Below are 12696 nucleotides of genomic sequence, written 5' to 3'. Positions count from 1 at the left end.
GCTCAATAAATGAGAGAAAACAACAAAATTTAGAAAAGTCCACTATAAGCCTCAGTGACTTTAGCCTTCAAACTACTGTCTTTTTTTTTGGGGGGGGGGTTGGGTTTTAAGTCACATCGACTCAGTATAGATCATATGGCGACTTTCCAGCTTAACTGGTAGAAGACCTCAAGTGTCTTCCGTGCATTATTTCAGGCACCAATGGGCACCTGAGTAGAACCACCAACATTCCATAAGTTAGCTGGATAGCTTCCCCACATGAAAGAATCCAAAGTTCCTGTCGAGAAGATTCAAACCCACAGCGGTGAGGTGCTAGTGGATTGAAGATAATGACCTTAACCACTTGGTCATGGATGCCCCTGACTAATCACTATTGACCTTAATTGTGCTTGAATGCATGGTTTATGTATATACAAATTTTTTTTTAGGACTGCTATGACTGTATTTGTTTTTCTTGTTTAGAGTAAATATCGTAATATTGAGAAAATCAAGTATTAATGTTCTTACTTCAGTAAGTGCATTCCAAAGAGCATCATCTCCATGGTTACTGAACGGATCCAAATTTCTACGTAGCTTTCCGGTAAATAACACAGGGTCCTGAAATCACAGAAAACAAATATAACAATGTCCCAATAATTTAATTAATTTTCTTTGAATCCAATTTGAATTTTTAGCAAATGTTTTTTGTAATTTTTTATAATCTTGCAATTTAGAGCTAATAAATCACTATTTTTTCCTTGTTTGATCATAATAAGACATAGTACATGTTTTAAGAGGCCACCTGTTATAAGCAATTTGTTCGTATGGTTGGACTTTTGAAACAAAGCTGACTACTAAGAAAACAAGCAATTATCATAGTATTGCAAGCAATCCATAAGTCCCCTACTGGTAAGAGCCCAAGCAACATTCTGAAGGGCCATTGGCCATTCACTTATGTTCCTATTTTAAGTAAATTTGTTGACAAAGTTCTTTTAAAGTGATCACAGGAAACAGTTTTTATGTACAGACAGACAGACTGAAGGACACTCTAAAGTTATTTTTTAAACATCCCTGTTATCAAAATATAACATTTTTAAAATCCTATCATGATTGAAGAAGTTGGAGTAAAAATTACCAATTTCTCAAAAAAAGAGTCTAAGTTCAAAAGGGGCATAATTCTGGAAATAGTCTTGCTAGAGTATTGAACACTCACAAATGTTGAGTGATAATAAGAAACATTATATGAAGTTTGAAGTAGATACATTCAGAAAAAGAAGTTATTAAAAAAAAAAAACAATGTTTTTTTCATGAAAATTTTAAGTTCAAGGGAGGTAATTCTGATAAATTTTGTGCTAGAGTTGTAAACCTTGTCACATATTATGTGGTTGATGACAAGCAACTTATATTTAAAGTTTGAAGAAAATAGCTTAAGAAATAAAGAACTTATAGTGAAAAAACTTAAAAACTAGAATCAGAAATCTTGAAATTCAGTCTATTTGTTGCCATAGCAACCAGAATTTTCAACACAGGAAGATAAGAAAAGGATGTGCATAATTTCCATACTGCCATCTACCCATATGTCAAGTTTCATAAACATATTTTCAGTACTTTTTGTGTTATCACTGGATCCAGGTTATGTGTAAAATTTGCCATATTTTCAGTCTATTTGTTGCCATAGCAACCAGAATTTTCAACATAGGAAGAAAAGAAAAAGACGTGCATAATCTCCATACTGCCATCTATCTATATATCAAGTTTCATAAAAATATTTTCAGTACTTTTTGCGTTATCGCGGGATCCAGGTTATGTGTAAAATTTGCCATATTTTCAGTCTATTTGTTGCCATAGCAACCAGAATTTTCAACATAGGAAGAAAAGAAAAAGACGTGCATAATCTCCATACTGCCATCTATCCATATATCAAGTTTCATTAAAATATTTTCAGTACTTTTTGCGTTATTGCGGGATCCAGTTTTGCGGACGGACGGACTGACGGACGGACAGACGGACAGACAGACAGACGGACGGAGGGTAAACCTAAAGTCCCCTCCGGTAAACCGGTAGGGGACTAATAATAATATATGTATAATGTAAAATACATGTTTTAAAGAGGCCACCTGTTAAAACAAACTAATGGACAGTTTTTTAAAATAGGACTGATGTTACAGTTCAGAACTATTCATTACTTGGGGAGATATTGTGTGTAAGCTTTATTTAGGTGGCGCGATAGCTCAGTTGGTTACATCACTGACTGTCACTCCTGAGGTTCCAGGTTCGATCCTAGGTAACACCCTTGGGATTTTTCAGAAACACTATCAGTGCTTCCAACCTACCTAGAACTATACTGGTACAAAACCCAGATAATCATCGCATGTATCAGTGCTGTACACTGGGCAGGTAAAAGAACCAAGGAATCTATTCAATAAGAGCTAGGGACTGGTTCCCGGATTTCCTTGTATCTCATAGCTGTCTCTAGTGTCTGCTAAGGTGAGGACCCTACTGGAAATAAGTGCTGGCACGTTTCTTTGACCCCCCCCCCGGTCTAAAGAAAATCAATCAATCAAGCTGCGGGACAGCTCAGTTGGTAGAGCCACAGTACTGTATTCCAAGGGTCCCTGGTTCAAGTCCCAATCAGGCTGCAAATTTTTCTCACCCTGACACTAAATATAAAGATTATATATAATAATATATACCAACCTGTGGAATGATGGAGATATGTTTTCTTAGATCATGGAGACCAATACTCTGAACATTGATGTTGTCAATTGTAATTCTACCATTTGGTTCAACCAACCGGAACAACATCGTAATGAGGGAACTTTTTCCGGCGCCCGTCCTTCCCACAATTCCAACCTGCAAGAAGTAATAAATTTTGTATAAACATTTGCTAAAAATGTTGATTTTTTTTTTAAATGCCAGCATAATAATGTTGAAGATGAACACATCTGCGGATGTTTCTAAATTCAAAATTATACTACATTTTGTATTTTTATATTTAAATGTTGAATTCTGCTTAAGCCAGTGCTAATGGGCACTGCAGCATCTTCAATTTTGCTGTTTTGTGTGTTCTTTAGGGATTCTGTTTTTTCTATTTTATGATCAGAATATCTATCATATCTATAATACAAGATTAAATGACAATTTAATAAAGCTTTCATTTTACTTATTTTATCCCTAATCTGTAATTTTTGTTTCAATTCTTTCTTCCAATAAACAGTGTATTTAGGTTTAAAAAACAAAAGTTGTGAAAAATCAATTATTTTTAATTCTATGAAAGAATTTTTTCATTTTTACCCAAAACTTTTTTTTCTTTTTTTTTTCATAACAAACCTTTTCTCTAGCTCTGATTGTGAACGAAAGGTCCTTCAATACAAGAGGCCCATTTTTAGAATATCTAAGACAAGCTTCATCAGTTGATATTTGTCCATTTTGAGGCCAGCTTGGGGGTGGTTGTTTCTCTTCTTCTACCTCTAGCTGGGCCTCTGATGGCAATTTGGCATAGTCTAATACTCTTTCTACTGAGATCATCTTAAAGATAGAAACAAAGATGACAAATTTCAGACTTTGAACAAAATAATTTTGTTTGTCTTAATAGACTTATAAATATACCTTACATTACATATTCAACTGTAAAAGCTTTTTTTACATGATGTTATAAATCAACAAGTGCTGTAACAGTGTCTTAAACAGGGTGAGTAAGATGGTCAAATTTTTCTTTTAAATATTCAAGATAGAAATAGACATATACACTACCCTTCATTAGAAAGATTTAGCTTGTAAATTCTAAAGCTGTATAATAAGAGTTACCCTGCTTTGTATTTGGAAAATGTCAACTGCTGTATTTAAGAAATTTTAATTGAAAAAAGCTGAAATTGAATTGCCAGAAGTTTCTAAAGAATCCACTGTGTCCTTGAGCAAGAAACTATTGTGCATTCATTGCTTTGTACTGGTTGGTTCAAGGAACAAATTCAAGTGTTTCAATAAGCTTATAGCTTATGACACAATCAAACTATAATAAATTCATATAAACTAATAATGATCATCAGGATAATGTAACAAATGCTGCTAACATGTAAAGTATAAAAGACATTTTTCTTGAGAACAGTAAGTTTACCTGATTTTCAACTTCTGCACTTTGCCTCACACCCCACTGGAACATTCCCATTAATGTCATAGCATAGGTCATTGATAAACCTACCAGCCCAGCATTCAAACCTATAATATAAATAAATCATTGCCATTCAATCAATGCCATAACACATGCCATAGATAAATCAATAAAAAAATATGCATTCATATCTTATTATTTCATATCTAAATAACAAGCAAAACCTGTCCACAGACAACACAATTTTCTTTTCTGTGCTGGATCATAGAAAAAAGACCACATGGAAAAAGGGACACAAATAGCAGAGAAAAATACCTGCTTTCAACAGCCAACAAATATTGCAAGTTTGAGGTGCATACCTTTAGCAGTTTTTGAAAAAGGCCAATATTCTATGTAAAAAAGGGAAATTACTAGTATTAATCAAAAATAGCTTTAAGGATAAATTGCCCCTTAGAAATGCATTTCAAATTTAGTAAAGAAGAGGTACTCCAAGTTTAAAGTGAATATCTTTGATACTTCTTCATGAATTAACCTTAACAAAAAGTTAACCTAGAAATTCAGTCAAAAAAAATTTAAACAAGTTTTCCCAATTTGACAAATAGGAACCTGAGTAGAACCACTGACACTTTGTAAGGTAGTTGGATAGTTTCTTCACATGAAGGAATCATGGAAAGTTCCTAGTGGGATTTGAACACATAGTTAAGGGTCAAGTGGTTTGAAGTCAACAACCTTAACCACTTAGCAAAAGATGCCCCTTTAAGCTGTAGACCACTTAAATTGAATCTATAGGTGATCTGTCACTATACATACTTTCAGCAGCAAATACACAGCAGAATGAGACAGCCGTAACAAAAATAGCACACAACCAGTCAAGTCGGATAGCGAGCCATCGTGATGAGGACAGAAACAGGAACCAGCTCTCCGTGTGTAAATCCTGGTGACAGTCAAATTCCTCCGTAAACTTTCCCTCGGCCCCAAACGCTCTAATAGTATGTAAACCTTGTAGTGTGGCACTTAGGTGAGAAAATACTGGACTACGTGCTGCAAGTACAAACATTTATACATTCTTATTTATGTTTGTTCACTTAATCACTTTTTTAAAATACGTTTTTATTATAATTTTACAAGATATGCACATTTAAATCTTCATTCAAACATTGATCTTCATTTTAAATTTTATCATTCACCTCGCTTGAATTGCTTATATGGAAAAGTTTTTATTATCCTTTACATTCTTTACTGTCTTTTAATAAATTTCTTCCTACATACCAAAATAAGTATCGTTTAAAGTAACAATTAAAAAATAATTGACTCACTGGTTCCTTCAAGTCTTTTGATATGTCTGGATGTACGGATATAATATCTCCGCACAATTATAAACATCACTATAAGAGGTACAACAATTATAAACACCCAGGGATTCACTACTCCAGCAACTATCACTATACCAAGTATGAGTAACCCACACTGAAATCATAAAATGTATGAAAGACATGAAGTTTCCATGAAATTTAAAAAAAAGTTGTTGTTGTTTTTATTAAAATTAAAAACTTAAAGGGATACTGGTTTGGGAAATAAACTCCGCCGAAAATCAGTGTTTTGGGGGTATATTTCATTTATTTGTTTACGTATTCTGATGAATCTTGCACCATAATAAACTTCAGCTCTTCGATTTTCCGGTATCACCATAAAAGTCATATTTAAAAACATAACGGGTAATTTTGAGAGGCCCTGGAAGAGGTACGTAAAAAGGATATTTTTAACGCGCGCGAGTAGATAATTCCGGCTCTTTGTTTTTCTTCTTAAATGAGTAAGTTAAAATGTAAAATAAGATGTTAAGACATTCAATTATTTCTTTGCTGTTCATTTATGTCAAATAAAAAATATTTGTTACCAAAATTGTTGAGCATTACGTTAGTATAATGAATATCTATGATACCACGGTATTTATATGCAACGAACTATGTAACATATAAATCATTTTTACGTAAAATCACATGCATTATCATTTATTAACGTATACATAACGAACTATGTAGTTAAAGAATTAGTGATTCAAATTTATTTTTGCTTAGCTTAACAGAGTGAAGAAGAAATTAATTTAGTGGTATTCAACCTACACATTAACATATAAAAGAAGCATTTAACATCAGTCTTTTTTAAATCCATACCACTTAAAGACAAGTAAAATGGTTTCCTGCGGTGAACATTTTAATGATATAAAGATATTTCATTTAACTATTTTCAACATTTTTTGGGGGTGGGGGGAATAAATAAACATTTGTATCAGGAATATATTTGACAATTGAATAAACGATCAATATAGAAGAAGGTCTTTGGAAAGTGGTGACCGTTGAAGACCGGAGAAGGTCGAATTTCTTTTTAAGAAAATGAATAAATAGGCCTACCATTTTATGAATTATTCCGAGCAAAAAATAAATAAAGTAAACACACAAGTTTATGCAGAAAATATCTCTATTTATTATGGCAGATGCCACTACGAATATTTTAATTTTGTAGATTTTCAGTATAAACAATTTATTGTTTGTAAAATTTGAGATAGATATTAAAGAAACATTGATAATTTTCAGACACATCATTCAAGTTTTTCCACCTTAAACGGTAAAATAATTGTAGAAAATTAGAAATATCACGCAATAGTTTTTTGTTCTTAATTAGGCGTAATTCTGACTAATTCCCTACAGGTAAATCCGTAACGTACTGGCAAACGTTATTTAGCTGGGTTTTCGAAAAGGTCAATTAACCAATCATGTACGGTTTACAGATCACATGCTCCTCCATGTACCGAAAACAGGTCACGTGCTCCTCCATGCCTCAAAAGTTAAACGCGTACCAATACCCTGCGGTCTCCAGACCGCAGGGAATTACAATTGTGTAATCAGCCTTTTTTCTGAGTTAGCAAAACAAAAGTGAGTCTGAATTTCATCTACAAAATGTGTACGTAAACGTCGCCTGCTTTACCGGTAGTCGGTCAATATATAATTTAAGTACCCCTGTGCGGGCCTCAAAAAGAGCATCTGCTGCACATGCGCACAACAATGGGATTCCCGTACTTTTTATAGGCATGTTTTGTAAACAAACAGGTAAAAGTCTGTGTTATTTTTTAAATATCTTACCAAACTTGAAAAATTTCCAGATATTGTAGAATTCCAGCCATACTATGAGATGGTGAGCTTGATTAGATTGAAAATTCCGATAACTCGATTTAATTATAAAAAGCCGAGTTTATCAACCAGCCGAAGTTATCTCCCCAACCAGTACTGAGGCAAATTAATGACAAAAATATTAAAATAACTTATGAACTAAAATCACACTAAAATGATAATTTTTAAAGTCCCAGCAAGAATTTCTGTATAAATTCTATATATTTTGGGTTTTAAGTGTAAATCTAGCTAAATATGCTGAATCAAATTTAGATACCGACTGAATCACTGAGTAGTTTTAATATAATAACACACACTGAAATATAAAATGTATGAAGACATATGTTTCAGCCATGAAATAAATAATTTAAATACTAAACTGAATACCAATATACATGATTATATTGAAGATATTACATGCTTAAATATGATATTACATTGTCATCTAATTTAACATTTATTATTTTCTGTAGTCACTAATGCTCATTGTTTTTTCCCATTGAGAAAATTTTTATTTCAAAACAAAACTTACTTGGATGAAATCAAAGAATGTTATTGGTAGAATATCGTCCATGTGACCCACATCTTTGGAAAATCTGTTTAAAATTCGACCTGCAAAAGTTATATTTTTTTTTTGATTGTTGTTATTTTTTTGTGTGTGTTTTTTTAAGTATACTGGAAAATGAACTACACAAAAATCTGATAAATTTAAGATGATTATTTATACATGTAGTATGTTTTGGGTACTCCATCTATCCTGTAAATTTAAGTGACCTCGTTGTAAAAGGAAACATTTTAAAATGAAAATTTTAAGGAATCCATGTTTACATTACATTGCTTATTACCAGGGAATTTGACCATATTGAGGGTTGACCACAAAATTGTAGTAACTAATATGAAGTATAGAAGGACTTAACTTACATAGGTTTTGCTGTCAACCCTCAAAATATTAACTTAAAATATGATATTCAAATTTTGTTTCATTCTCCATAAAAATACATACCAACTGGATTTGTATCGAAGAATCCAATATGAGATCTTAAAATAGCTGCGAACATTGTATTATGTAATGCTTGTGACGCGTCTACAGCGACCTTGAAAAACATGAGAGCTCTTAGAAGACCTAAAAGAAAGACGCTGGCTATAAGTCCACTGAATACAGCGACGTTAAAATGTGTATCAACTTCTGGTATTGTTATATTTGTGCCATTATAAGTTAGGTTACGAAGTTGATATTCATTACGTAACAAACTGTCTTCTCTCATAGCAGCAAATCTTGCTTCCTCTTGATTGGACCTGAAACAAAAGAATGCAAAATATAGGAAATATAAAATGACATAACAGCATTATAATATTACAAGTTCAACTAATCAAAACTCCCAATTATGAATATTGGAAATGTCCTTTCAATTCAAACTATGCATTTCAACTGTATGGGATTTTTGTGCCAAAAACACAAAAAGTCAATTAAACATTCAGCAAGAAAGAGCAAGGTATTTTCTACCTATTACCAGGCGCTTAAGTAAGGCATCATTCTCAATCAAAATGAGCCTCATTTGACTTATGACATGTTATATGACCAAACAAATGTTAAAACCTAAAAAAGTCATACATAATGGTAGATTTTCAATTATTTTAATTTTCTAAATTGAATTTCCTAAAAATGTCGATTAATTTACCCCAATTTATGCCTATGGATTTTTCCAAAAATAGCTGGGAGAGTCCCTGAAGAGAGTATGGTTAAACTATGCTGTACTGAAGATAGGCCTGCTCTATATTGGCCTCTCATATTGTGTCCAGCAGAACCTTATATTCTGCTGTTGTATTTTTGTTTTATTTTAGGCAAGTCCAATTCAAAATCATAAGAAATGCCTAAGTTTTCCAAAATAGAACCCACAATTTATCCAAATTACAACAAATAACTAAAATTAACTTCCTCCTCCTACCCCAAATTTCACAACTTCAAATTTTCCCACAACTGCACCAAAACAAGTGCATGAAAAGCTGTATTTCATAATTGTAACACAGGTAAGTGAAAAAAGAAACATAAACATTATTTCTCTTGACTAAGTGTCAGAATATAATTAAAATGAAGCCCCTTAATTTTCTTACATATACATTTATATAAATGTAGCGAACATTAATTGACTAGATGAGCACATTTGGATGATAAAGAAGCAACCCTTTATCAAGATGTATAGATCAAAGTAACTTTCAACAAAAACACCAATGTCAACCAATTATCTCACCATATGGACAGCCACCAATCACTGTAGATATAAGCAACTTGTGCAGCTATACAGAGTAAAGCGAGAATTAAGAACTTGATAATCCCCGCTCCTGCCTTAAAATACTGATAGTACACACTCATTCCAACAGTGCCTTCATGTCTCTCTTCCTCTTCTGGTAACTGTACCGTCTCTGCCTGTAAAATATAAATGATTATCTTGTTACCTAACAACTTTAACTTTCGTTTTGTTTTATAAACACCAACAAAATTTAGGTCTTATGGCACCAAACCTGGGAAAATAATTTTGGCTAACCTTCGGTGTTACAAACTAACACCAGGGGTCAAACCACCTCACCTCACCTGCTGGAGCTTAGAGATGCATTGACTCAAGTAATTTGAACCCATTTAGTTGCCTCATATGATCACTCAGGGATAAACAGTAGCTGCAATTCTGATGCCTCAAACCTTTAAGGCAACCCCTTATGAATCATGATGAGTCTATCACAAGGAATAAAGGCAGAATTACAAGAAGTACAAAAGGGGGGCAACTCTATAAAATTCTATATACTTATTATAAATTTTGGTCAGTGACTTAAGAAAATAGCTTTAGTATTTCATGAGAAGTAAGTTTCAATAAAAAAACCTGGACTAGGTGTTTCACGGATATACATATAACCCTGTTGACTCTAAGGTTCTATGAGAATCCTGTAAAATGTTTTCTTACATTACTGAAATAACTCAATAATCAGTATTTCTTTACCTCAAATTCCGTTCCAATGGAAGCAAGTGACATCATAGAGCCCTTGACGGAATCGTTAACGGAATGATGTGAACAAGAAGAATCTACACGAGTACGCTTCCGTAAATTATGCAAATATCCATTAACGTGCTCGTGTGATTTGGAATGTAGGCCATGTAATCTGCTCTGGCTGTTGGTTACAAAAATAATTTTTTAATTAAACCTGTTATAAACGTCAATCATTGAGTTATTATATGTACACTTAATAATTATTAGCATAAGAAATCAAAAGATTCAAGAAATGTTCTTACGTGATAAAATTTTAGAATTTAAGTCAATATTCTGATAATATTTCAACATCAAAATCAGTAAAATCTAGTTTTATTTTAACATCACTAACTCATGACCCTAAATTTCACCCCAAAACAAGACAAACCTAGTCTCCTTCAGGCTTTGGTTCATAAAGTACTTAACCTCTATGGATTTTTTGTATAACTAACTTGCCAAAATTTGTCTTAAATTTGGAAAAGTCCAATAAAAGATTCAAGTAACTCTATACAACTGCCAAATAAATGGTCTATTACCACTGGAAGTGCTCAAAAAGACAATTTGATTATCTTTTGCCATAATATCTGATTCCTAACATCATATTGTTTCCACTTTTCAAACACCCCTCCCCCCTTACATTTTCTTCAAGGGGGGGGGGGGGGTAAAATACAAACAATACAGTATGATTCACATATGATTTATAATTTGATAACAGATAAATGACAACAGTATAAAGCTCTAACCTTTGATGTGGGTCGAATGACTCGTAAAGGTCACATATGATTTATAATTTGGTAACTTATAAATGACAACAGTATAAAGCTCTAACTTTTGATGTGGGTCAAATGACTCGTAAAGGTCACATATGATTTATAATTTGATAAGTGATAAATGACAACAGTATAAAGCTCTAACCTTTGATGTGGGTCAAATGCCTCGTAAAGGTCACATATGATTTATAATTTGATAACAGATAAATGACAACAGTATAAAGCTCTAACCTTTGATGTGGGTCGAATGACTCGTAAAGGTCACATATGATTTATAATTTGATAACAGATAATGATAACAGTATAAAGCTCTAACCTTTGATGTGGGTCAAATGACTCGTAAAGGTCACATATGATTTATAATTTGATAACAGATAAATGACAACAGTATAAAGCCCTAACCTTTGATGTGGGTCAAATGACTCGTAAAGGTCACATATGATTTATAAATTTGATAAGTGATAAATGACAACAGTATAAAGCTCTAACCTTTGATGTGGGTCAAATGACTCGTAAAGGTCACATATGATTTATAAATTTGATAAGTGATAAATGACATCAGTATAACTCTAACCTTTGATGTGGGTCAAATGACTCGTAAAGGTCACATATGATTTATAAATTTGATAAGTGATAAATGACAACAGTATAAAGCTCTAACCTTTGATGTGGGTCAAATGACTCGTAAAGGTCAGGGGGAGGCTCCTCCTCTTCCTCCTCATGTTTCAGTAACGATGAGAAATCTATACCTGAGGTTGATAACTCCTGGAATGTTCCTTTACCTATCATGTCTCCCTGAAATCATTTAAATATTAATGTTTTTTCACTTCAGCAAGATAATTCAGTTCAGAACATGCCCTTTGTTTTCATTTTAATTTTAAGAAATTGCCCTTTTCTAAGAAATTGCCCTTTGTTTTCATCTTAATCTTAAAAATTGCCCTCTGTTTTCAGCACAATTTAAGAAATTGCCCTTTGTTTTCTTCTTACTTTAATAAATTGACCTTTGTTTTCATCTTAATTTAATAAATTGCCCTTTGTTTTCATCTTAATTGAAGAAATTACCCTTTGTTTTCTTCTTAATTTAAGAAATTGCCCTTTGTTTTCATCTTATTTTAAGAAATTACCCTTTTTCTTCTTAATTTTAGAAATTGACCTTTGTTTTCATCTTAATTTAAGAAATTGCCCTTTGTTTGAATCTTAATTTAAGAAATAGTCATCAATTTTAAGCGAGTTGTTGTAGAATAATGCACTGTTGGAGTTTCAATATAACAACAAAGGCCAGCATTCCTTTCTGATGCCATGCATATATTGTGTAATAACTCACTTGACTGCCCTGTATGTTGAATAGGGAATAGTTTAAAGTATGTTAGAATGTTCAGAATTGAATTTGATGTTAAAACAATTGCAGATGTTGTTCTTTATTAGGTAATGTAGGTATTTGAACTTTGTTTATGAACGTTTGATACATATATTTCTAAACTTGTGTAATAAACTTGCCCTCCTTTGAACTTGGGCACTGTCCCTTGTAAATCAGAAATATTTTTGTAACAAAATACCAAAATTGACCAGCAAACAGTATGGAGTCTGGCCAAAATGACAGGCTAATGCAGAAGGCCAATGACAGAAGGGCAAGTGGGTGGGGTCTGATCAGTGGGAGG

At 32.7% G+C, this 12696-nt stretch overlaps 1 protein-coding gene across 5 annotated transcripts in view; it reads right to left on the bottom strand.

The window, feature by feature from the left end:
* LOC132738682 (ATP-binding cassette sub-family C member 4-like) overlaps positions 1-12696 on the bottom strand; it is a 102198-nt gene that overhangs the window by 10511 nt on the left and 78991 nt on the right. For all 5 annotated transcript variants that reach the window (XM_060726265.1, XM_060726267.1, XM_060726264.1 and 2 more), the window contains 11 exons: positions 11700-11833; positions 10242-10410; positions 9501-9676; positions 8255-8547; positions 7784-7863; positions 5404-5554; positions 4898-5128; positions 4094-4194; positions 3310-3507; positions 2677-2832; positions 508-597 (listed from right to left, as the gene is read on the bottom strand). In XM_060726265.1, the coding sequence (XP_060582248.1) occupies positions 508-597; positions 2677-2832; positions 3310-3507; positions 4094-4194; positions 4898-5128; positions 5404-5554; positions 7784-7863; positions 8255-8547; positions 9501-9676; positions 10242-10410; positions 11700-11833 (1779 nt within the window). The remainder of the gene's footprint in view (positions 1-507; positions 598-2676; positions 2833-3309; positions 3508-4093; positions 4195-4897; positions 5129-5403; positions 5555-7783; positions 7864-8254; positions 8548-9500; positions 9677-10241; positions 10411-11699; positions 11834-12696) is intronic.

The sequence above is a fragment of the Ruditapes philippinarum genome, unplaced genomic scaffold (genome assembly GCF_026571515.1).
Source record: "Ruditapes philippinarum isolate M1 unplaced genomic scaffold, ASM2657151v2 ctg4207_1_1_1_1, whole genome shotgun sequence".
NCBI lineage: Eukaryota > Metazoa > Mollusca > Bivalvia > Venerida > Veneridae > Ruditapes > Ruditapes philippinarum.
The sequence above is the reverse complement of the archived record's forward strand: the minus strand, read 5'-3'. Positions and strand labels throughout refer to the sequence as shown.